The sequence below is a fragment of the Rhagoletis pomonella genome, unplaced genomic scaffold, assembly GCF_013731165.1.
Source record: "Rhagoletis pomonella isolate Grant_MI unplaced genomic scaffold, Rhpom_1.0 Rhpom_scaffold_00004, whole genome shotgun sequence".
Taxonomy (NCBI): Eukaryota; Metazoa; Arthropoda; class Insecta; order Diptera; family Tephritidae; genus Rhagoletis; species Rhagoletis pomonella.
Genome location: NW_023458558.1, coordinates 33,484,849 through 33,512,134, shown reverse-complemented (window position 1 = coordinate 33,512,134; position 27,286 = coordinate 33,484,849). Strand labels below are relative to the sequence as shown.

The window sequence follows — 27,286 nt, the reverse complement described above, 5'->3', positions numbered from 1 at the left end:
AATTTGAATGAAGAGGCCCTATTTCAGAATTTGATTGAAGAAGCGCTATTTCAGAAATTTATTGGAAACACCCTATTTCAGAATTTGATTGAAGAGGCGCTATTTCAGAATTTTATTGGAATCACCATTTCAGAGTTTGGTTCAAAAAAGCTTTATATCAGTCGAAAATACACTGAAAATTTGCTTAGAGGGGGCGTTTTTGAAACGGCAGCTGAGGTATGGCGTTCTTCAACCAAATTCTGAGTTAAGACGTTTTTTCAATCAAAATCTGAAGTAAGGTATTCTTGAAAAGTTTTCCGCGATAGGCCATTTTCGAATTGGTTGCTGAGATAGGTCGATCTCCACTCAGGTATCGATAAGCACCTTCACCTCTTGAGTATTTAAATTTAAATTTCATATATTTTTTTTTGTTCTCTTTGAAATCGTATGTTAGTATTGCGTAGCAAATATATGTTCATATTTACCTCGCATAATGAACCGGAGTAACCCAGCGGGCAGATACACTTAAACTTTCCAATCAAGTCCACACATTCGCCACCATTGCGACACGGTGAATTGGCGCATTCATCTATGTCAGTTTCACAGTCGCGACCTTAAAACAAGTAAAGACAATACATAATATGAGTAACATTTTCGCAACAAAATCAAATATTTTTGCAAAAATTGAAAGCATTCCAAATCGCCATAATAAGCCGTAAAGGCAAGCGAAGTCAACTAACTGTCTCGCTACACCAGCTTTCTGATCACTTCAAGTGTTTGTTATACTTTCAAATCATTTTTGCATTTGTTTTATACAGTTTTATGCATTAATAAATATTAAGATTTCTCTATTTTATTTAATTCGCCACTCACCCGTAAATCCAGTTGCGCATGCGCAGTGGTAGTCATTCACCAAATCTATGCAGGTCGCCCCGTTTTTGCATTGTCCCACGCAATCGTCAAGATTCTGCGCACACGTTGGTCCACCCCAGCCCTCGAGGCAAATACAAGAAAATGAACCGGGCAGATTGAGGCATTGTTGCGCATTTATGCACGGACCCACGGTGCTGGACATCGCTGCTTGTACACCCGCACCATTGGCCGTGGCATTACCTGCAGCTGCTGCTTGCGATTGAAGTGCTGCCTTGGCGGCTGCCGTTGCAGCTGTGGACGATGAGGCAGCACTTATGGCGGCAATCAACGCCGCCGAAGAGGTCGCTGATGAAATCGCATCGGCTAACGTTCCACCGACATTGTTGCTGCTGGTTGTCGTATAGTGAATCTCGCATTCATTTACATCAATTTGACATACATCGCCTGTCCACTCAGGAGGACATTCACAGCGAAAGCCGCCGATTAGATCGATGCAAGTGCCACCGTGTTCGCAGGGACCGCCAGCACACTCGTCGATATCTGTGAGGTGAGAGATGGAAAGGAAGAAGAAGCGGAGTATAGAGCAAAAGGAAGGAATGAGTTGAGATTTCTTTCTAGTATAACTATTGCATTGTTCATTTGATTCGAAGTAGAGATAAAACATTGGCGTTAGTGTTTCAACTGCAACTAAATACGTATGTAAGTACATACATGTGTGTTATTGCTCTTGTAACTTAATGTAAAGTTGCGCATGCCTTTAAGATGTACCAGATCGCATGGGTGATGCTTGAATGATGTGGCAGCTATGAGATCTTTGCTGTAGTCAGCTAGGAAGCTGCAAATCAAGTGCTCGCTACATACATATCTACATACATATGTTTAATTTTGTTCACATAAGTACTTTCATGTACTTATGCATCTTCACAGCGAGACATTTTTATCTGTTGTTGGAAATCGTATGTTTGCATTTACGCTAGTTTTTTGTTTCTGTCATTGAAGTGTGTTGTGGCTCCTTGTGCTATCTTTATTTGATTTTTACCTTCGTAACAGTAAGTAGGCGTGTGTTTACATTTCTTACTCTATGTAGTATTACACAATTAAGAATACTATTCTCTTTCGATTTCGATTTGCGATAGGCAAATTTTTGTAGGAATTCATTCAAGTGCGCGATGCGATATTTAAAATGCTTCAAAAGCGAGTTAGCGTTTGTGGGGAATAGATTGGGGAGGAAAGGAATGACAAAGAGCTCTTATGCTTAGTTCTAGTTTTAATTATTTTAGTAGCAGCGAAGTGAAGTATCAACGACTGTTCGTGGGTATCAAACTTCTATGAAAAAACATGTAGGCGCTACTGGGATGGCAACATAGGTTTGGGCCTCAATAACTACTCCAGCCATTATGAAATATATGGTCACACTCCCGCTGTTAGCATAGGGGGTAATTCAGTAGCTGAAGCCTCTAGACGTAACAATTGAGCGCGCGGCTAAACGATGGAGGGGGTTTTGGAAGAGGAAAGAGCTTATACTAGTTCCCGTTAGCTCCACTCCCAGTAAGAGAGTACAACATCCTACCCAACAAGCAGTTTATAGTAGTGTGCTATACACGCGATCAGTCCAATAAGCTCTTCCTTGAGAAGGAGCCCTGGCGCGTCAGAAGGCATATTTTCGAGTAGACGGACGCAGTTCATATATATATATAAGAACTGCTGTACACGAAGGCGTACAGATAAGCCATCAACGGCATTCCTAGAGAGTGCATCATCACCTTCTGTTCTCTCGTCGCATGAATACCGTCTTAGGAGCACAATCTCCGAAACAATAAGCTTTAGCTGCCACGAGAGACTTGTGCTACTCTGGCCCAGTTACGGTCTGGATACTGCAGTAGTCTGAACTTCTACCTATCCTACCTATTGGGATATTCCTCCCATGGCACCAGGCCCCCCTTCATATGACCACGCATTCCCCTATCCGTCTGATCCAACTCCGTCGAAACAGCACGTTTCCTGGACCAATCGTTCGATGAGCTTGACGATAATTGATGAACGAATCGATTTTGGCGGAGCTTAGTAGTGCTGCTACAACAATAACAACCCAAGACGATGCTATTTTAGAAGAAGTTGAGAATGGAAGTATATAGCAAAGCAGGATGAAGCGCCTCCATCTTAGAAAAGCGTCTCCATATTAGTATTCTAGAATGACACACAAACTCCTCGAAAACTCACGAGGGCGTAAAGGCAGGAGTCTATGGCACCAGAGCTAAGAAATCTCTACCAACTCTAGTCCCTCAGTCAGAGTGTGAGCTACAACAATCAGATAACTGTCATTCTCGGCGATAGTTTTCGAGTGCATAGATAAACTTGACTCCCTTGCAATCCACAGTAGCACCCATATATATACTATCAGTTCACAGGCCACAGTGGAACAGAGGGAAATGAGATACACACTATCCAGGAATATGGCGGCCACAAGCCCATTAGGGCCTGGTATTTTTTTTAGCTCTTTTTGCTTATTTTTTCGGCTACTCTGAGACCATTTTCCGGTGCTTCTGGAACCGTTTTTCGGGTCTTTTGGAATCGAGTTTCGGTTTCGTTAGAACCTTTTTTCTGATCTTGTAAGAACCGGACCGGTTGGTTCTCCAAAGAACCCGGATGTCCGGTTCCGGTTGCTCGGTTATGTGCATCACTATTCAATATTCTTCTCGTAGCTTGTACTTAGCCTGCTGATATTTTATTGTTTGCCTAATGGACCCCACCACACTAGGAAGCCATAGGCAAGGATTTGGCTTTGTGGCGGGGGTGTATGCAAACATCACAGGTTTCGGTTTCGAATTCCAGCTTCCACAGAAGATCCAAGTATAATAAATGACACAAGCCCGCTATAGGCATTTCTCAGTTAAGCTTCCAGTTAAGTTTAGTGCCTTGTATGGCTCTTAAATATTTTGCATTGGATGACAACAAGACCATCTTTTTTTATTTTTGATGTTGAAAACTACTTTCTACGGAGATATTTTTTAAGGCACATCACGTGAATGTCACGAAATTACATGAATAGGTCAATAACAGAAGAATTTACCTTTGTCCACCGTCTGTACGCCCTTACAATTACTCATTAGTATTTGAGCATAAATTAGCAATCGCACACGAGTACTTTTCTTTCGTTGAAAATTTCAATAGTTACGAAAATTTGATATTTATCTTTGGTATATAGTAAACTTTTTGTCATGTTTAATTTCGTTATTTGCCATACTTTTTAACGCTACAGTGTCGCTACAAAAGTCAAAGAAATATTTGTATTTACAAACTCATTGAATGCCACTTACAGAATCTTTATGGACCACAACAGCAAGTCAAAGTCTCATTTCAGTTTTACAAGAAAATGAATGAAGAAAAATTTGTAATTTTTAATGCTTCACTAGCACTTGCGTAGGCAAATATTTAAAGCACACGCAGCTATGCGGGCAGCAGAGAAATCTTCAAGTCCACATGCACACAGCTACATACCCATAGTTTGTGCAAATAAAGTTAAGCAAATTCAGAAGAATAATAAAAAAAACTCATGAAATGGTACTAGTAAGCACACTTTGACTATAAGCAACAACAAATCGTAAGTATGTACTCCACCATAAAGCAAAAATGCTTTTAACACCTTCTTGACAAGACCCTCTCATTTGTCATAAGCGCACACAAAAAGTTTTCTGTTAACATGCACACACATCCGTGCATACAATTTATGCCTCTAAAGAAATTGTGCTAAGGTGGTAAAGTGGTAAAGAAGAGGCAATAAACTAGTGGAGACCAAGTGTGAAGTAGGAACAAAGACAAGCTTACGTTTGGCGTTGTTTGCGTTGTTGAATCTATGTATGTATGTATGTATGTGGGAATGTGTGCCTATACGTGCACAAAGTTAAAAAAGTTCAGGTGTATTTTATTTTCAATGAAAAGAAAAACAAATGTAATGGCTTGGTGTAGAAGTGTGTGTACGCGCACGTACAAGAAGTTTTCGTTTGCTTAACGCTTCAAGCGAGTCCACTTGTAATTCGTACAAATCGTTTTTAAAAACACATCAGCCAGTCAGCCGTGCTAGTCGTAAGCGGCATGTTACATTTTTGTGTCATTTGTTGTACTACACAGAGAAAATTGGCGTGCAAATTTTTTCAAGTATTTTTTCATTATTTTTTTTATTTTTATTTAAAATGAAGTAGCTGTCAAGCCCGATGGCAAGAAAAAGAACATTTTAAATATGTGACGCGATTGACGTTTGACTACTACATTTTTACGAGTATTATAAGAAGCTTTCAAGAACTTTAAAGCGAGCTCATAATAGTGATATGTCTCAGTTACCGCAACCTGCGCGTTTTATACTAGGAAACTATTATTTCGTTACAGATATATAGCAGTGCTGTGGCGGATCCTATGCCTATGATCTGCTGTGCTCTTCTGTCACTATGCCACCAGCACCCAACAAATATAGCTCCGGTTACTGTTTGTTTGCAAGATTAAAAGAAAAATTACTCCCCCAAAGCTTTAAGGAGGCCTTGTGTGCTTTAAGAGAGAGAGATTCGACATTCTTCTGTCAGATTTTAGCATACATATGGGTGTTTCTATAATGTCGGACGTAACATTCGCACGACTTTAGAGTTAAATACATAAATCACAAGAAAACGGAACTCTCTTATAAAAAAAATGAATATCCGTATATAGGCTGTCCCATTTTTTGCATACTGCACGTGGTATAGTTACAGAACCCCAGCTTCTCCGGTGTAGTTTGTATTGAAGCCCTCAGTATACCAAATCTGGCTTTCCTTTCGCGGCTGAGGTCGTTCATTGGCGCAGTCGGTTCTCTTCAGGGAAAATATCGTAAAGTTACGTAGGAAGTTAAACCACGGACGGTGCAGGCACACTTAACTCAAGCACAGTCCCTCATTTTATAGTCTTGAGATTGTATGGGTAACAAGCTTAAAATCTCTCAAATTGGTTGCAGGAATGAGTCTTGCTGAAGGGAGTAGACAGCGAAGACAAGTCTAAAGTGCTTGCAGAGCTGCGGTGGGTGTTGTTTATGTAACGCCAGTGATAAGCGTGACCGGTGTGAACTCTATTTATGATTTCTTCCATCAGGTGGGCAGGGCATAGATTACGATGATACATGTTGCTAATTCGGATCTGATGCTACAGTTCCTTATAGATTCCAGCAGGCTTAGATGGAGATCATTGTCTTTTCTGTTCTATTAGAATTTATGGTTACAGTAATATATCCTCCTTTTAGAGAAATTATTGTAACAGTTTAGTCCTTTTCTTAAGTTGGAAAAGTCGCCTGCGTAGCCATTGCCATGAAGAATACGATTCTTTGCTATCATAGGGTGGATATTATAGTCAGTTTGGTTTATGGCAACGTCAGCCTCCTTGGAGTGAATGCAATTGTGTTTAGGAGGGCATCCTGTGGTAGATAATGCACGTTTTTTTAGTCGAGGGAAAACTTAGAAAGGAGTTCTGCGCAGAAATACTGTGGATGGCTTAGAACACCCGACTGATGAGGGTAATTTTTGTGGCTGAAGGGTCGGTATGACTATAGTGCGTCTGGTTGTTTCCTCTGTATCTTTGAGATGTATCTGATCACAGCTTATTGTAATTATAGGGGCAGGGATCGCCACTCGTAACATGCCTCGAATGATGTGATTAGAAAAGGCAGCTGATGTGGAAGTATTTTTTGAAGATGAGCTGGTTAAATGCCATCTGCTGCAGCACTTTGAAGGTAGGGAATGCAGATATAGACCACCATTTTTTATTTTAACCGAATAGGCGGGGTCTTTTTATACCAATCTGTGTATGGATACTTCAGTTTGTGCTCAGTGGTAAGCAGCAAGGCAAATTAAACTCGGCTAGCAAGTTCATGATTCATTATAGCCGTGCATGAATACTCTTTCAGTTCTTTCCAGGACCCCTATTTCATTAAAGAGTGCTGTTACCAGTTCTCTCTATAAAGAGTTTTATTTCTCTGCTGAGGTGAGTTCCCGAATTTCTTAAAGCCCCTCTAATTTCATCAAAGTATTCAGTGAAGGTAATGTTTGTATTCTTCGCCGGCATATTTGTAAGCACAGCTAGCTGGGTTGTTATTCACCAGGGAGTGTTTGAGTTGAGTGGCTTCTAAACAATTTTTAAAAGAGTTCAAGGTTCGGTTAGAATTGGAACTTTGCAGAGAGTGTTGCAAAAGTACGCGCATCTACATAGTCACGAGGAGAAAAAATTGATGATTCTGTGATTGAAATTGCTTTCCATAAAATTGCATTAAATCCAACTAGTACTCAGTATAGATGTTTCTGTAATAAACTTCTTCTATAAAATTATGGTCTCGCGGTGTTTGTGGTCGCACTTCCTCGAAACAGCTCGATCGAGTTTTATGAAATTTTTGATGTTAATTTGATATAATTTTGAGAATAGGTCGTTAAACGTATTTGATAGTTATTGACAGAGGGGGCGTGGCAACACCCATATAAACTGGATTTTTCGTCCTACATATCTCTGGAACTATTCATAGTAGAGTACTGGAACTTGGTATTGAGATATATGAAATCAGTTCAATGCACTTGGAGAAAAATTGGAGCTTTTTGAAAAAGGTGCGCGGTGTCTTCCAAACGTACGTATATTTTTACATATCTTTGTATGTATATATATATTTATAACTCTCTCCTGAATAACCGAACTGATTTTAGCGGAATTTTTTGTGTGTAGTTGAGTGGGTCTCTGGACCCCAAGTGGCTCTGGAGTCAAGTTATTACTGGTATTTATGATCCAATTTAGCTCGCATTCGAGACGGTGCATAAAAGAGGAGCCAGACGGCGCTGGATTTGAGTTATTATTAAAAATAGACAACTGGCAAAAAATTGCCGTGAATGTCCGTTTACGTGGGCCTGCTGCACCACAGAGTATGTTAAATAGCGTGTGTTCCGATTGGACAAATTGATGTGTGCCAATATTACTATGCGTTAAAGTCTCTCTCGGACAACCTAGGGTTGATTTATCCAGTGGCCAATCTCAAGTTACCACCGCTAGATTAACCACAGGACCATTGCGCTATTTGATAAGACATTTAAGTTATTTAGTCTGAAGTAAGTCTATGTATGCGGGATTTCTGTAGAATAGCGATACTAATCTATTTTGAGATTGCCACCAACCCTACTATACAGATTCAACGAAAGATTCACCATCGAACCGAATCATTGTTGAAGCCAAAGAGTGAAGAGGAAAAATGTCTTCAAGTTTATTTCGTTGTGCGACCAACCGTACTATGAAATGCTAGATCATTGGAGAATTTCAAAAACTTTCCTACAGACCATAACCTTAGGAGATATGTGTGCCACTGCCATTGGAAGTCGTGAACGTGAATTGTTGGTGAAAATATCGGACGTAAATGTTTCAATAAAAAAAAAAAAAATGATTTTGGGCAGGACGAAGTTTGCCGGGTGTGCAGTATAAAAAATTACTTTCTCCATTGAGATGTTTTCTTTTTAAAATAGAAAAATATCTAAGGCACTTCGGATATTACGCGTCACATCATAGGAGAGTAATCGCTTCGTCATGCCGAAATGAACCCGCGATGGCTCGATTTCTGCACACTTGCGTGCACTGCATAAGTCACCAGCTAATAACCAAATACCACACAATACCAAAAATACAATAAGAAGTCTTAGCCTTGCCAGATGCATTCTCAACCAATGAATTTTCGCTCCTGAATCTGAGGTATGTTCCAGAACGTTACCGTCGCCTTTCGAATTGTAGTATTCGCTTTGGACCTTTGTCGTTTGATGATTGTAGGCGCTGTAGCTAAACTTCCACAAGTAGTGTGCGTTTTTGCCTCCCATTCCTTGTGATAGTTGTAATTCCTACATTTTTTGTCTTCCCCTCAACTCAGTTTGTACTGTGGCCATAGATCCTGAAGTCGCAGTAGTTGTAGAGGCTATGTCGGTGGTATGTGTAATATTGTGTGGAGTGCCGCTAGCGGTGCTGTACGTTATGATGATCACTAAGTGATAATGGACACCCTCTAGTCTTTTAAACCAAGTATTTTTTCTGCCCCTGGCCACCACACTAATATCACGTAGAATAGTATTGGCCTATCAATAGCCGGGAATAGCTAATCTGATAGGAAATGCCTAGAGTATAGGCCAACATCTTTTTACAAAATTTGCTGTCCAGTATGATTGGCCTTGGTTGTAGGATGGCTAATTTGAGTCTGCTGAAATCGAATGTTGTATTTCCTAATGGATATTACCAGGTCTGTTTAGACTTCGCTTAATCTCGGTAACACTTCCGTTCCCCAGCCGCTTGTGGCCTTCTGTGTCTGATTTGCGAGAGACATGGGAGCCATAGATGATGATTTTAACGTCACCTGCATTAGCTGTAGCATAGCTGCTTGTAAGTAGACATATGATAATGTGTAACTTTTTTTTGGTAGATTTTCTTGTGTAAACTTAAAAAAACATTTATTTTTTTTTAGTACGAAATTGCACAAAAACATGGCACTTCATTCAGCAGAAAATTTCTGTGCGTGTAAGCTCAAAAGTGTCTCATTAATTATTCATAACGAATACTTCCATTCAACTAATAGCAATGCATGCAATACATCACACCTCAAAGTATGTGCATACGTATATACATATGAGCTTTTAAGCATCGCTTTAGCTGTTACTCTGCAATGCGACAAAAATCTTAAACGAACAAAATTTGTTCGGTTTTATCTTGATGCTGCCAACGTTGTTATGCCATTGCTATTTCCACGCAATGTTTGTCAACATACTTCATGCTTGTGGCATCTTCAGCGAATGCCAGTGATGCATTTCCTTGGAACAATGGGCAGCAAGTCTTCTATTTAGTATTTAGAATGTTGAAAAGAAACCCAAAGTTTGTTTGCAGTCAGCCTCACTAAAACGGCGGTAAGATAAAGGCTAAAGTGCGATTGTCACACAGTTAGCTTGCGTTCGGCCTGAACCATCTTGCACTCGTACATTAAATGGACAATTAGTCATACGTGGCAGTACGCATGTCAATGTTTATATATTAAATGTGCAGGCTACCCATGTATGTGCGTTTACGCGTCGATTGTATGTGTGCTTTAAAGCATTTAAGTGCACAAGCTATAAGTAACACCTGTTTGCATTCGAAATGCATGCATAGAGTGCATTTAATTTCTGATCTTAATGCAGCTCCTTACTTTAATCCACACATTATCTGAAATTTTAGACTACATTCACTTGCGACACGAAGTATAAATGCCCAATATTGCGCGGAGGCTATTGCAAGTTTGTTGCTTTAGTCTTTTGTTCGGCTGAGAAAAGGCAGTAAAATTTCGTTTGCAAATAACGAGAGAAATGAAATCAGCGCAAGCCATTAGTATGTGATTAGTTATGCTAGCAGGTGTTATTCGAACTGTAAAAAATACATAGTTGTTGTTGTTGATGGGCCATGCAACATTGCAGTTTAGAGGCGATTACGTATAAGACACGAAAGCCTGGCTGAGAGAGTGAAAGGAAAGCAAAGCGCTTGGCAGTTTAGCATAAAGACGCGCGTATTTGCAAAATATTAACAATTCAAATGTTTTTGAATGCTAGTACATAATAAAAACGAGACAGTTAATACAAGCAAAGGTCTTACAAAATCGTACGAATTTAGCATAATTAAAGCGACGCACATGTTTCAAATATTCGAGACACAGCTTTTAGGCGTCACGTACATTGCACTGCTTTTACTGCAGAATGTGCTGGCTCGGAGGCAATTACGCGCTTTTCATTTGATTCCATTTTTCTGCATTAATTTAATTTTAAACCACAGACAGCGTTCTGTCTACATTTTCTTGTGCTAAATTTTTCTGTATATTTTTTTTTCACTTACCAGCCCCAAAGCCGCAGCTTACCCGCTCGAACGCTCGCTCACTAGTTCGATCGTTCAAGTCAATGCGACTAATAGATGCAATTTAATCCGAGGAAAATAACTCGCTTTAGTGGCAAAGCAAAAATAAATATAAAAAATCAGTCCAACAACAAAAACGCGACCACACGAATAAATATATGAAACATAAATCAATGCAATGTTGGATAAGCGCACGCTCCAAACTCTTGGCCGCCAATAAAGTGGCTAGATCGCGATCGTGGCAACCCGTTCAGCTAACATATACATACATACTCGTACTTACTGATTTCACATGATGGTCCCGTCCAGCCGGGCGCACAGGCACAAGTGTATTCGCCAATTGGTGGTATCTGTTGCAGTCGATGGCCTATCGAATGATGCGAATGCAGTAGATTGCTCGTGCCAGTACCGCTGCCAATGCCACCACTGCCGCTGTTGTGATACTGTTGTAGTTGCATTAACATGGATGTGGCTAGCGCTGGATTAGCAACCCCTCCACCACCGCTAGGTAGCAATTTAGCCGCCGCAGCAAGTGCATTCACGGCGCTCGTGCTATTTCCGCGGCCATCACCCGCACTGCCACTTGGGCCGTCCATCGTGCCACCTGTACCAGTTGGTGTTGTTGTTGCCGTCGCAGTGCTGCTTAATCCTGCCAGTCCTAGCAATGAATCGCGTCGACTAACTGGTTTACCCATGGCTGAGCTCATGCCGCGCATCGAACGATATGTCGGCAACGTTGTTACATTAGGCAGTGTTGATTCCTGTACGATTCATTGGACGATGGTTGGTTGTTTGTTGGTGGTTGGTGGTTGTGGTTTGTATTGTTGTGAATTTAACAAATGTGTGATGTGTATAGCATTACAGCGGGGACGCATAATTTTGTTGTTTCATAATAAAGTTCAGCCATGAAATTGCGCAGCATGAAATGGCAGCGAAAAGAAAATTATTAAAAACGATAAAATGGTATAAAAAGATGAAAAGAATGTAAAATGGTTTTATTGAGAACTGGTCAATTGAGTAAAGTGCATGAAGTAAATTGTTATAAACTTGAAAGCTTAGAAATAAATATTACTATTACACATACATACAAACATATATCAGCATCTTACATTATGGCATTCATTGATTTATAAGGATATTACCCTAAGAAAAAAATAGGAAAAGCCGAATTTTTGCATAAATCTTTCTTACCGTTAGCGATTTTTTTTCTACTGTGACAATTGATCACACGTATCGGCACATGAGTCGAAGGGGACTTGCTTAGACTAAATTTTCAGAAAAGTTTAGTAATTTATTTGGAATGCAAGCGTAACGTTCAAATATAATTCTCATAGAAATACTTGTTTTCCTTACATACCCCGCAAACATATTCTGAACGTTCAGAATATATGAGTCCGAAAGGAGTCCTAGATAGGTCAGAAATGTGAGCATCAAAAACAAAAAATTGTTTACTCATAAATGAATCGTTTAGGATTCATATATGATCCAAGCTATGAGCCAGTACCTTGTGCCAATATAAAAACGAAAAAGATTTGAAATTTATATCTAAATTTGTTTATACAGACAGAAATTGAAAATAAATAGAAAACAAAAATTAACAAAATTTATGTAGCTGCAGCTGCTGCTCATAAATGAATTTTGGAATGTGTATATTTACGTAAGTATGTATGTACAGTCAGTCAATAAAGTTTAGGTGCAGCGAATTTTTTACATTACGGGCAACTATTTTTTAAATATTATATTTTTCGATAATTTTTTATAAAAATATGGTTAATTCTACAATAAAAACCCAAAAATCAGAGTTCGAAGTATTAAAAACAATTAGAAAACAAAAATTAACAAAATTTATGTAACTGCAGCTGCTGCTATTAAATGAATACGGGCAACTAGTTGTTAAATATTTTATTTTTGCGATAATTTTTTATAAAAATATGGTTAATTCTACAACAAAAACCCAAAAATCAGAGTTCCAAACCTTGTGAAAAATTAAAGAAAATTCTGCAAAATTTCATTCAAATATTGCACTTTTTTATTTACGCTCTCAAGAAAAAAGTGGAATATGAAGTTAGGCCATTCAATTTAAGTATAACAATGTGCAGGTTTGAGTTAGCTAGGACTTACCATTGATTGTTGGCAATTTTTTTTGTTGAAGGTGTCGCTCATTTTCTCCATATAAAATGTTTGATAATTTTTTTATATGGAAAAAATGTGCCACACCATCAACAGTCTCCCCGCTAATTTTCAAAGGTTGGGAGATTAATTTGAAGGAGAATGTTGAATATCTAGGACTCAAATTAGATTGAAGCTTACGCAAACAAGCGTTCGAAATCCCATGGGGATTAACACCCCGTATTACGTATTGGCTTTACACTTCTGTAGTCAGGCCTATACTACTGTAATACTTGAGTAGTGGCCATAAGGGCCGTAGACAGGATTTTTTTTTGAGGCGGTTGTTCTGGCAAGATTTTTTTTAGTTTAAATTTTATTTCAACATGTGTTGATTAAAAGAAAAATTTTGATAAAAAGAAAATATTTCAAACGAACAACAAATAATATAATTGATAATTGCATGAGGCTATTGCCTGAACATTTTGGCATTGTGCTGCTATGAGAGCACGGCCTAGTAATCATAGTCAACTTATGTACAGTAGTCGAACAAATTATATTGCCTACAGATTTGTTCGCATTTTGTTCCCGTTCAAATTGCTCTTTGGCTCTTTTGTGGGAACGCTCTTGACATTATAGTATTTTGTTTGTGCAGAACTAAATCAAAACTGCGACGCGTTATCGGTCCCTGATTAATAATCACTCAATAACTCAACACCGTATGAGCCATATGTCAATCCCCTTTCTTAAAATTTCAGACCTTTTACTCAATTTGTTAAAAAATATTTAAGTAAAAGGCATGGCAATTTAAGAAAAAGTAATTGCTTAGCTTTTACGGGTCGTATTAGATCCCTCTACTCCTGTCGATCCAACAACATCGATCCCCTGGTCTGTTTATTTACGGCTAGTTATTCTTGGGAATACATACATACTGACACTTGGAGAGAGGTATCAGGCTTATTTATTCCTAAATTGGGAAATCGGCACCCAGACTTACCTAAATCATACAGACCCATGAATTTAACCATCTTCAGTTTGAAGACCATCGAAGGGCTGCTACAGCTTAAGGATAAACTGAGATACTCAACTTCCTTTCGCAATATTCAGGTTGCGTATATCAAATTGAAATCAATACATTCTGCCTTACAGTATCTGATTAGTAAGATCGAAAGGGTCCTCGACTTTAAGGAGATTACTCAATCAAGGGGCCTACTGATCTCTTTGCTCCAAAGAAGCATAGATTTCTCTACTGTCGGATGCATCAATACAATACTTCGTGAGCGTTATGCAACATCTTTCTAAGGCAACACTTCCGTGAATATTAGAGCCATAAGAGGATGCCCTCTGAAAGGCCTTCTTTCTCCCCTATTCTGGTCGTTCGTGAGGAAAGAGCTTTTATCAAATAACAGGAAGGTGATTAAGTTGCTGCAGCTCTTCGCGTGTTATCTGATTGGAGCGCTCAATATAAACCCAAAAAAGAAAGTACATATAACTCGAATACTTCGACAAACTTTCACCTCATATTTTTGTCCAAGCAGAAGAAGCTTCGACGAGTTTGAAAATTTTCCACCGAAATCCTGCGAGTTACGCTCCTTGAATATTTTCTCTAAGCTAGGAGGACTAAGATGGGCTTGGGTCACTACCTGGCTGAACCTAAGATTTACATGCGAATCTAAGCTATTAAAAACTTGGCTTAATCAGCTTTAGGAAAGATTAAGATTGAGAAGCTGTAACGGATAATCTAGGAATTGGCACTCACCTTTTTATCTTGCTTCTATAATAAAATTATTCACCATATGAATATGCGTTCACAAATTAGCAGAGAAATTTCATCTCACGACCCCTTCGCACTACTGCAGAAGAGGAACGAGTACGTAGAAATGACTGGCGATAGAGTGTAGACGACTTTGCCGCAGTCAAGGTTCAACTGAGCCAACCTGCACACAATCACGACGCCAGCAAAAATCGAACGAGCAATTCCGATAGAAGAGAATGGAATCGAGTTGCCTCTTAATAAAAAAATAACAAAGTCATAAAAGGTGCTCGAGGTGGTAGCAAATCAGAATGGAGCCTGAAAATTCTACCAGAAAATGAGATACATAACAACCAAATTTTTTCCAGACTGGGACTGTTTCAAGTAAAGACAAATATGTGAATTTAGTCCAAAGTACACTTTAGAAATGAAAAAAAAAACGCAGTCCATTGTAGAGGTAAAATGTTTTTGTCGCTCCGACATGGCTCCGTAAAAATCGAAAACATCGTCTAAGAGCCGTGTAAGATCAAGGATACTCCTAGAAAAGGCGTGTCGCTATTACTTGGAGAAGGAAGCAAAAAAGTGGTCTGAACGGTGAACGGGAGTAAGATAAAACGCCTTCTGGCCACTGTTGTTAAATATACATGGCTTTGAAGAATTATCGTATTCTCCACTAATAATGTCAGCAGCTGAAGAAAGCAGAGACCAGTGTGAGCTAAATCGGCAATGAAAAACTCTCTCAATAAAATTCTAGAATTATTCCATTTCTTATGTATGAGGCTTTGGGTATACCTAGCGGAATCTTTCTAAGCAAAATCTATAAATATTTTTACACAAACACTACAAAACGTTCTATGTAAAAGTACGAAACATGTTTAAATATCAAACAACGTTAATATCTACATTAGGGTGGTGCAAAAGTTTGTGTAAGAAAGTAAAGTCGGAATTTTAAAGCTCTCTCTTCCTCGTACCCAAAAAAATAAATCCCTCCTTTTTTATTTTAAAATAAAAAAATATTTAGATGTCGCTCAAAGCGCTTAAAGTTTCCCATGTATTTTATATGGGGGGAAAACAACTTTTCGTAGAAATGGTATAGAAGAGTTAAAAATAAATAGTTTTCTACCAGAAAACTCTGTTTATCTGCAGCAGATTCTCGATAATAATACCCAATTGCTTATTTAACCATTTTTTCATCGCAACTATAATTTATAAGTCCACGAAAAACCCACAAAAACCCGAAAAATGCATTGGCGCGATCAATAAAAAAATCATTAGTATTAAAAATAGGTAAATAAACAATTGAGTATTATTATTGAAAGTATCTTGAAGATAAACAGAGTTTTCCGATCGAAAAATATTGATTTTCAAGAATTTTATACCATTTCTACGAAAAATTCTATTTTCCCCATATAAAAATACATGGAACACTTTGAGCGCTTTGAGCGACCTCTAAATATTTTTTGATTTCAAAATAAAAGATAGGGGAATAGTTTTTTCCAATTTTGAACAATCCTAGCGGTTAAGAGCATTACATTTCCAACTTTGCTGTTTTTGGGCCACACTAATGTACATGCATGCATACATAGATACATATGTATAAAGAAGTATCATAATAATCCTTTAATAACTATACAAACAAGTAATCATATGAGGCACATCCAAATCAAGCACATCAACTAGCATATTTATTTACGTGCATAACGACATATCTATGTATGTTAGTTTGTATGTTCGCTTTAAGTTATCTACATTTTTTACTCACTTTGAGCGTGCAGGTTCCACCGTTTTTGCATGGCTGCGTCGCACACGGATGCTCCACGATTTCGCAACGTTCACCGGACAGACCCTCGGCGCAAGTGCAGCGATATTTATCAGGTGCGGTATTCTCACAGGTACCGCCATGCATGCAGGGTTCATGAGTGCCACAGTAATTTAAATCTACAGCAACAAAACCAAAAATAGCGAAGCGTGAAAAAGAAGCAAAAAAGTAAAATGTAATCATAAGAAAGCAGCAGACGCGTCAGGCATCTTGAACGATATATTAAACTGTATGGAAAATCGCTAAACAGTCAACAACAAGAACAACAACAATAGCAGCAGCAAAGGCAAGTTGAAATGTATTTCTGCCAATAAAGTGCCACGCAGTTGGCTTGTAAGTTGCCTTTCACGTCGGTACAAGTAACACATGCAACATGTGTTGCAGCCTTTCTGCCGAAGTGTAATTTAGATAGATTTTCATGAAGTTAAATGCATTGCTGGCTAGTGGCTTGCATTGGTTTCGGCTATATGTAGTACTTATTTCTGGTAACTGTGGCAATTTGCAACACATGCGCAGACACATGCAACACATGTTCATGCATTTCATACATATTTACATATGTGCAGATATGTGTGCAAACAATCAGCTTCTACTCACCTTGATCGCAGAGTATGCCTCCCCAATTGGTATCGCACACGCATTTCCAGGCGCTGCCATTACACGAACCATGCTTGCAACCAGGATACACCATACACTCGTTGCACAGTGGACCGCGCCAGCCGCGACGGCATCTGTAAGAATGGTAAAAGCGAAAAAAAAGAAATATATTAAAAAATAAAGCAAAAGACATAAAATTATTACACGTAAAGAGTTATGCTATTTTTTGCGCGTACTCGTTTAAAGGCCAAGGCTTAGTCACTGTACACTTGAGGAAAGATTTCAGCCACAAATGTACTGGCTGAGCCACCAAGAGGCAAGCGGAAGTCCCCACTAATAATGGCAGCGTAGTGCGGAGTGCACTTAGATGCTACAAAATCGATTATGCGATGTCTTTATGCGTGCAACACAGCGAGTATGCTACAACAGCCGCAACCGTCAAGAGCGCCAGTAAAGTTGGCGGCAGAGCAGTGTCCGAGTTTGCTGCAGTCTACAGACTTTAAGTGAGTTTAATATTAATTAATCTTAACGTGCAACTAAATTAACAAGCAAACGAATCGAATCATGCAACAAATCGCGGAATGTTGCTTACGCCCTTCCGCTCTCCGTAAGCCAGGATAAGATGTATTCAGTTATGCCGACTCTGTGTAGCATTAACTTACGAATTTGCACTTGCTGCATTCGTTCTGCATATCCTCTGTCGTGCAATACAAAGGTAACAATGAAAACAACAACAAAACACCAAAAAGAATCTCAAAAACGTTTTACGTCTACCTACAACTCATCGCGGCCAGCGTAACAGCCGCCAGGCATTTGGGGATGACCTCCGAAATATTGCAAGTTATTTATCTGCCTTTTACGATCGGTATGCGATGGCTCACGCTGTTACATGTTGCATGCCGCATGCTTTATGCCTCATGCTGCTTGCATGCATCACAAAACACCAATATGCTCGTGCTTACATCCGTACATATGTATGTATATGTGTATTGACGGTATTATATTTTTGCTGTGCATGGCCGCTTAAAGATTTATTATGTTTAATGTTTTGCTTACCGCCGCCGCACAGTGTAAGATTTGACCCATCTAGCTGCTTTTAATTCTGTAATTCGAAAACTATTGAAGATAGATTAAGGAAATTTTGCACAAGGTACGTTATAAGATCGGCGAAGCTTTTTACAAAAAATTGGTAATTTATAGTTACTGTCACGCCACCCTATTATATACCTGCAATTTTTAAAAATGCAAAAACTGAAATATTTAACTAACTACAAAGGCTAAAATGCCCAAAATTTATACTTAGAATTTCTCTACAACAGGGAATTATAAACTGACAGAAATGGACTTAAAAATAAATATATTTTTTTAAATTATGGGCGTGGAAAATATCGATAAAAAGTTAAGTTGGGTCAAAATAATTCCGTTATAAGTTCAATATTTCTTGCTCTATTTACAAAAATGGGATACCACTGGAAATGTATTGAAACAGGCTTTCACTATTCAAAGCAAAAATACAAGAATTTGTCTCAGCCGAGATAAAATGCAAATGAATTACTCGAAGAACATGAAATTCCCAGTAGGCCAGAAAAAAGAAAATTTCATCAAAACCTGCACTTTCCAGCAGCTAAAATTGTGTTGTTTAAAGTCTAAGGGGAGTGGCAAATAAGCTGATATACAAACTTTATCGAACAGTGGCGGATAACGAGTTTTCGGGTCTAATAAAAATAATAATTTGCTAAAAATAAGTCTAAGACAACATCGTTTAACTTTAACATGAAATACTCAGTCCTAGTTTATTAAATTCCCAAAAATGTATATTCATTAAAAAGATCATACCTAAATAAATAAGACTAAAATGATAATTTAGCAATGGTTGCATATATCATATAACACCGACAAATTCAACATTGAGATTCAGTTTTAAATATACAAGTTTAAATATTATTGCGCTCAGTAATTTTTCAAATCAAACCCCGTCCCGCCATACACTGTGATTCAAATTTTTAGTTGTTATTGTTTCGTCTTTATCAGGCATTTCTAAAAACATTCTTGACGTTGTTTTGAAATTTAGCGACATAAAATAATGTAATTAATCTTTTCTAGAATATGGAAATGATACACTGTGCGCCGTGTTCGGTAAGGATTAAGGGCGAAAAAAATGGATTTTTTATGATGAAAGGCAAACGAAGGCAAAGAATTGTGAAATTATAAAACTTTTATAGTTTAGATACGAGTACCTGCAAAAAGCTAAACACTTTGGATTTGATTTTTAATTGTTTTAAATGTATAATTATAAAACTTTTTGATTCAAAAACAAAAAAAAAATGCACTTTTTAAAATAAATTAATAAACCAAAAAATCGGGATTTCACTTTTTGTTCTTGCAAATTTCGGGCAGCTGAGGGAAGCGGTTTTTTTACTCTGAATTTAGAAGCTACCCCATAAACTATCTTCCAGGAGCATTATAGAATATGCTGAGAAAGTTTTATCTCTGTACATTAATAAGTTGGAAGCAGTTTTTCCTTAGTTAACACAAAAACTGCCTCAGCATATTTTTAAGTTTAAACTTTAAAGGCCAGTATGCAGCTCTCAAGTAAACGTTCATGAAAAACTTGTCATTACTTCGTATGTGTGTTCAAGTAATTTTGACATCTGCCTATTACCTCACTCTTTCCTCAAGAAGTAATGGAACGAGCATATATTTCTGTTGCAACAGAGGGTTGCATCCTGTTCTTTTCTCACAAAAACTTTAGAAAAACGTAGTAGAAAATGTAGCAAATTTCTTAAGAACTGCGTACTGCCTTAAGGAAATTTGACATAAGAAAATTTCTTAGCCATTTCTTGTACGTCATTTTGTATGGAGTTTTTGCTTTTCTTGAGAGCTGCATGCTGGCCTTAACATGGCACGTCAGGCGGCTACCATTATTTATTTGAATAAAAATGGGTCGTAAACGTCAATTAGTAGGGGAAGCAGAATATTCTTGAACACATTTTTATTTTGGTCAAAAACTCGCAAGAAACTTACTTTTTATAAAAATTGTTTAGCTTGTTTTGGTAGTACGAGAAATACTTTCTTTTGCTATCAGCAGTTTGATCAAATTGTATTAAATTATGCATGTTATTTCAGGCGAATTAATTAACAGTTTTTATATCCATAAAAAAAAATTAAAATTATTGGTGGAAAACATTTATTTGGGGAACGAAAACGAAAAAATGAGATTTGCTCTAGCTGCTAGTCGCTTAAAATCCTGCAATTTCTTTGAAGGGATTTTCGTGATTTCTGACCTTTAATATTGTTTTTGTTTTTTTTTATACACCTCTCCTCTTTTAAAAATATACAATTTCATAAAATGTCAGTGTCTATTTATCGTATTACTCGAGCGTTAGAAGATCTACGAGTCCATACGCTTTCGTAGCCCATTACGCCCATTTGGGTACTTAAAGTTGACATTATAGAAAAAATAATTAAAATAGTATAATAAAAAAATCAAAAAGAAAAATTTTACTCAAAAAAAATATTTAAATACTATAATAAAAAAAATCAAAAAGAAAAATTTTACTTACAAAAATTTCCCGACTTCTCCTACTTCTCGTTTACTGCCCTTAGATGCATGCACACAGAAAGCTGAAGCATGGTTACGCATGCATGGTAAAAAAGAAGCAAAGCTGGTTTTTGAGACTAATTAGCCTCTTTTTAGCCAAACAACTATCCGACAGATGGCACTGAGGCCAAAAAGCAAGATTTTGATTCGAAAAATATAAAGTCTACGATATTTGCGGTTAAATTTTGTGCTATATCTCCTTAAGCAGAGGAGTAGGAGAAAGTATGAGTTTTTATATTCAGTTGTTTGAATGCGTTAAGAAACAACCAACTAATTTAGACGTTTGTACAAAGACTAATAAACAAACATTTAATTTTATTAGTCTCCAGTATATATATATACAACATAGTTACTCTTACATACCCTTTGAAATAAGTATTACCCGTATAAGCTAAGAAAAAAACTCATAAATTATGATTTCATTAACGTCGTACTGCTTAATGAAGAAAAGCCTTGTAAAAAGGGTGGCCAAGTCAAAATTAACAAAAGACTCAAGACGCGAACCTGCAATATGGAACAGTGAATACGTATATATGTACCATGTGTATAGTGTACATATATATAGGTAGGTATGTATGTATCGATGTGTGCATGTATGTAGTATGTCCTCCCCCTTGAGAGACGAACAAATAACAAAGCCAAATAAGTTTCAATGCCCGCAGAGTCAGGCGCCACATTGTGCTAAGAAGTTGTTGTCATTTCATTATGCTTGCAACAAACGATGAGGCCGGCATTCATCCGCAACAAGAAAGTGTCTACGATTGTATTGATTGTTGTTACGATTGTAAGCAGCTTGTCAGCACTACAGCAAACTTAATATGCGGCAAACATGCCGCCAGCTCTGTTAGAAATGTGCATACATAAATATATGTAGGTTTGTTGCCGCCGAAGTTAGTCGGTCAGTGCCAATTTGTTGCACTTAAATGGCGCACAATCGTGAGTATTCTGTTCCCTTTTTGATTGCTGTCCAAAGGGGGCAAACAGCCAGACTGCCAGCTTGCAGTCTTAGCGATGAGCGATGGCTGATTGCCGCTTGCTGACATTAACGATGCTGTTGCGGGAGCAGCTGTTACAGCAACAACATCCTTAGGATGCTGCAGCATTGAGGAATACACAAATGACTTTTAAATGAGTTTACACAAAAAAAAGCACTGCACATTTTCGCCATGCTAGCAAACGAAGTTGATGCGTTTGGTGTTGTATTGGAGCTGCTGTGGTGGATGGTGTTGACGGTGGTGACTGGCTTCACAAAATTTTGGTTGCATTTTATTTATCTTTTTTGCGAAACTCATGTATATAAAGGCAGTGTTTTGGTTTGTATTTTCCACCTTTGTTCTCATTTGAGTGCAAAAAGTTATTTGTGTTGCACGTTGCCTACAACACCTTAGCGAATGTTGAATAATTGTTCTGTGGAATGGCCAATGGTTGGCGAGAAAGTATTGCTGTGCCCTATATTCATATACACAACTGCCACAATTTGACAAGGAAATAAGGAAATAAATTTCTTAGCTTAGGACGTGCTAAAAACATAACGTTTTTCTTTGACTAGTAAACTGTATGGTTTCAGTTTTTAGCTTACTAAATTCAACCTATTTACCTTAATTCAAAATGTTTATAAGTAATGCATTTTTCAATGATTTGGAAGATATAAATATATGTTTTTCAGCGATGTACAAAATGCTTAATCTTCTAGATATAAGCTTTCAAACTACGAAAGGTCGGGGTGGAAGCGTAATAAAAATAAAGTGCTCCAATAATAGATTTTACAGAAATGGTGCTTCCATTTTAATGGTCAATTTAAACTTCCATCGTTGCAATAACGCCAACAGTTTTTTTTTGCTAATTTTATTTTAAAAAGTATGCATATTTTAATTTTGATGCCTTATATATCTCTGACAATGTTTGAGTTTCTATAATCATTTTAAATCCTCTATGATCTAAAGCTTAAAATAATGTTTTAATATAATCAAAATGTAAGAATTCAAAACAAAGCACAACCCAATATGTTCCATGCCAACATTTAGTTCATACACTTTGGAATATTTCTGCTTCAGGAGTGTATGAACTAAAAGTGGAAAGGGTAGTAAGGGCTATGTCGCGAAATTTTTCGATTTGCGACTGATTATTTCTTTATTGTATTAAAGTAAATAGAAGCTCGCTGCAACTTGACGGAACCTTTTGTTTTTGCGTAGAGCCATGCCAGCGCAGGGTCTTATTCTCGATTGAAAAAATAGCGTAAAATAGCAACTAAATATGCATGTTGGATCAAGAATCTTTAGCTTATCTTTATTCCAATAATTTCCATCGATGCTTTGTGATTGCACAAAAGTCGTCAATTAAAAGCTAGATTAGATTGCATGTCTGGCAATAATAATAAAAGCAAACTTGGACTACCGTTTAAAGATTGGGAGCGAAGTAAAAGAGGAATGGATAAGTAGGGAGAGGGAGCGAAGTGCTAGTGGTAGAAAATGCTGCGTGCGCGCAATAAAGTTCCGCCAGCAGCAAGTATCTTTTTGCGAAACCTCGAGATTAGTGAAAAAGAAGTGGTACCCAAAATTCGAAAGCTGAGAAGCCAAGAAGTGGATCTAAGATGATTCTAATTCATTCAGGCCACAACGACGAATTATTAAGAACGTAAAAGTCTTAAGAACAAGGATTTGCAGTTGGTGTCTTTTTTGAAATCGTGGGGGTTCCAATAATGTGTTACCCGAACGGATAGTAAAAGCCCTGACTCAGAGTCTAGAACTACCTAGTAATGTTTGTATCGCGCATGCATCACGACAGAAATGTCAGAACGAAATGAGGCAGCGCCTCTGCTAAGTGAAATTGGACAGGATGGCTCTTTACTGTTGCGAAAATGCCATAGCAAAGATAGGGGAACTCTTTCCGAAAGTGATATATTGAACTTACTAAAAAAGTGTACTATTGTTAGGAAGCTAGATCGCGTGCAAAGAGCGGCTCTTGTTGGAACTAGCGGAGTGCCCCGAACTACTCCTGATCTAAGTATCGTACTTGTGGTCATTGCGGGCAAAATTGCATGCCATTAGGCTAAACTCAAATAAACCGGAGATGAACTGAAAAATACTTAAAAGCTTCGACTTCCTACCAGAAAAGGCTGGCGCCAAACGGATACTTTTCCACACTCATTACTCGAAGGTGCGAATAGGAGAATCGTAGCGTCTGGAGTAGAGGTCCAATAAAATATCTTCGTGGATGGATCGAAGCTGGATGGCGGAGTTGGAGAAGGCGTTTTCTGTCAGGAACTCTCAATAAATCTCATTTTCACGATGCCGCATTTTTGTAGCGTCTTTCAGGCAGAGATGGCTACTAAAAGAAGATGGAAGCCAATTGGCTACGCACTCTAATGATCAAGCAGCAATCACCGGCCTCTAGTTGACCGCAGGCGCTCAGGGGAGCATCTGCAGCTGGCTTAGCGTTAGCTCCAGATTTTTTCATTATCCTTTGGAAATGTAGGCGGTGCTACTTAACATCTGCTGCAGCAGCTATTTGCTAGACTAAGGTTTAAACCCTTCGGGCCGTTTACTGCAGAGGAACTTTGCTTAAAGCACCTAACCTAATACAGATTACCTTTAGTTACCGTTCGATGAATTTTTATAATATGGTAACACAGTAGACAACAGTAACACAAGTACATGCAAAATGCCAAAATGAAGGAATTAATATCAAAACACCGTTAACATGGCAACAGCAAATTACAATGTTCACGTCAATACTAGAAAGCCATTTAACCGAATGAAATAATCAAAAAAATATATTTGGAAAAATTTGCAACGCAAGCATAATAGTAATAACAGCAACAAAAACTACAACAGTGAGAACAGAAACCGAATAGCAATAGCTACAAACACAGAAAGTTGGCACACAATAGCGCCAATAGAGAATTGGTACAGCATTTGTTGTTGCATTTGTTATTGCATATAGATATATACTAAAAATATAATTGCTTACTAAAGCCCTTGCTCTTATTTTTAAACTTATTTATAAATGACTTTAATGTTATTCATTTGTTGTTGAGTCTTTTATATTTCGATTTTTCTTTTGTTATCGGTTGCTGTTAATGCTGCTGCCGTTTCGAAGTGGTGGCAACAGCAGTCGCAGGGCATCTCAACAGGCCATCAAAGTACATAACAGCGCCCAGTAGTTTTTGGGATGTATTGGCAAATTGGTTACCACCGCCAGAGCTGTCGAATTTACTTCTACTGCTGGCCGCCTACCTCATCCCGTCCCAAAGTAAGCAACGTGCAAGTGTGTGAGTGAGTGGTGGCCTCCTTGCTGAGATTGCTACGTTTTGTTGTTAAATCGCTACCTTTTTATTATTGGAAATGCGCAAATTTAACAGCATCAAAAAGAATTTGCTTGTTCATTACATTTGGTTTCATTCGCTGCCAACGCTTCAGAGATTTTCTTGCAGCTTTGGTGCACGGCGCTATTATTGCCGCAGATGTTAGCATTCGGGTTTCATGTTCACAATATTGTTATATCTGTTGTTGGTATTCAACTTGCCAATCGCTGCTCAATTGCTGGCCGACTTTGCTACAACAGGCTCCTCGGTTGCGGTTGTGATTTGCTATAATACAAAACAGCGCAGCTGGGTTCCTGAGCTGTAGTTGCTATTTTAGATGCTGTTTTGCGGCAACAATAATCGTTTTCGTGTGCGCGCCAGCCAAGTGGGTGGAGCCTGCCGCCTCTTTTAGCAACCAAGTCATCCACGAACAACATCAACAGAAATGCCACTAATAGCGAATTTAATTTGGGTTTTTATTTGTGGTCAACTTGTGGCCAGCAAAGTGCTGCAACACAAAAAAACAAATCGAAAAACGTTGCAGCAACTTTTTTAACAACAAACTGCAACAGCAACAGCTCCACTCGAGACAGCATCAGCCTTTTTTTTCTAACACGCTTTGTTGTGATTGAACGAGTATTCATCTTGTTGCAACTGTCTATACTATGAAGTTGCAAAAGAAATGTTTGTATGTATGTACATACATACTTATTTTAGGACTTTTTCGTTTAGTGTGGCATGCACGATTCAACGTTCGTTGCTAAACTCGAAAATAGTGTAACACAGAATACGTGATTCTGCACTGGTGGTACTTTCCAACATTGTAAGTTGCCTCTGCCTTTGCAAAATTTGTAGCGAAAAAACGACGAGTAGCAAATGAACTGGCTTTCAATTCAAAATTGCTGCTGCAGACACGTTGCTCACTTGATGCGTTCAAAATGCACCGTGCGGGAGGTAAGTTGCATCTTTGTGTCGACTGAGCTCTGGAAAGGTCATTTTAATTTTAGTTGCAGTTATGACGAATGATTGCATTTCAGCGCACAAGGTGATGACTGGCTTAATCGTGGGTAAGAATGTTATTAATTGGAGGCCCTCGCAATTACGTGGAGTCTACAGAGAAAGACCTAACACAAAGCCGACCGTACTTTTCATAAACGTGAAAATCGATATTTATCGACTGATACTAGAGCTCGATTTTATTAAACGGGTTAAAAGTTTCGATAAGTTAAGAGGATTTCCAAAATTCGAATGTGGCCTATAGCCGAACTCACTGTGGTACATATTCTGTCAGTACAAGCTTTAGGGAGATACATATATATGTATGTACAAGGACCTTCAGATAAAGAGCGGGTCAGCTTATCGAGTCTAATGTCGGCAGTACTGTAAGCCATCACACCATTGCCAGGGTAGATTATATCAGTTGTAATGAGCCTGTGAAATTCTGAAAAAACTGGTTTGTGGTGTAGTTAGAAATCGATAGCGTAAGTAGAGAGGTGAAGCGGTATCGGCTCACGTAAGGAGGTGACATTAAGTCTGTGGTTTGAACTTAGTTTAAACGCTTGAGCTAGACTCATGTATCTAACCCGATAAAATGAAGGTTTTCTTACAGAAGGACAAGATTGTTAATAAAAGACAGGCATATATAATAGCAACCAGAAAGATAAAGACAACGGGTAAGAAAATTACGGGAAAAAGGAATAGAATAAGGATAAAAGAGTAAGACAAAGTGAAAGAATGGATACCAAATTAATACGAAGGAAACACGGAGAAAATAAGACAAAGTAAGAAGGGGAAAAATACGTAGAACAAAAAAGAAAAAGCAACAAATAAAAATGATAAAAATAATAACACAAAGAAAAGGTGGGACGCTATGCGAAAAGGAGATAAAGAACAGAAGAAAATGAAGGGCAGCAAAGAGCTTGAAATTGCGCTCTATTTAGCTCTCGATAGAGATGTCATTCGACCCCAACCTCTTGCAGTACTGAACTGATAATAGTTTTTTTTTTACAATAATTCTAAGCACATACTTAAAGGGTGTAAAAACTGAGTGCAGATTAGTGTTGCCTTTCTGGTATAATATTTTTTTATATTGAAATTTTGGGTGATTTTTATTGCAGATTGTTTGGATTTTCAAAGACACGTAAAATATAAGTCCAATAAGGCGTACATATGAATAACTATGCGGCCTTGTGTTGTTGCCGTTAGAAGTGCGCTAAGAGTTTGTATTTAAAGGTAAACTCTCGAGAGAATCTAAATAGCTAAATCCGCTGAGAGAGAACTTCCGGAGAAAAATAAAAATGAACCAATAGTCAATCTTGGTTTTGGTACCGATTATGAATCATCCTCTCTCTTGGATCA

At 38.0% G+C, this 27,286-nt stretch overlaps 1 protein-coding gene across 3 annotated transcripts in view; it reads right to left on the bottom strand.

Moving 5' to 3' along the window:
- Window positions 1-27,286, bottom strand: part of LOC118737496 (protein serrate) — a 158,898-nt gene that overhangs the window by 29,437 nt on the left and 102,175 nt on the right. For all 3 annotated transcript variants that reach the window (XM_036468043.1, XM_036468045.1, XM_036468044.1), the window contains exons 7-11: window positions 17,025-17,158; window positions 16,371-16,546; window positions 11,033-11,510; window positions 853-1,392; window positions 465-592 (exon numbers count right to left, since the gene is read on the bottom strand). In XM_036468043.1, coding sequence (XP_036323936.1) covers window positions 465-592; window positions 853-1,392; window positions 11,033-11,510; window positions 16,371-16,546; window positions 17,025-17,158 — 1,456 coding nt within the window. The remainder of the gene's footprint in view (window positions 1-464; window positions 593-852; window positions 1,393-11,032; window positions 11,511-16,370; window positions 16,547-17,024; window positions 17,159-27,286) is intronic.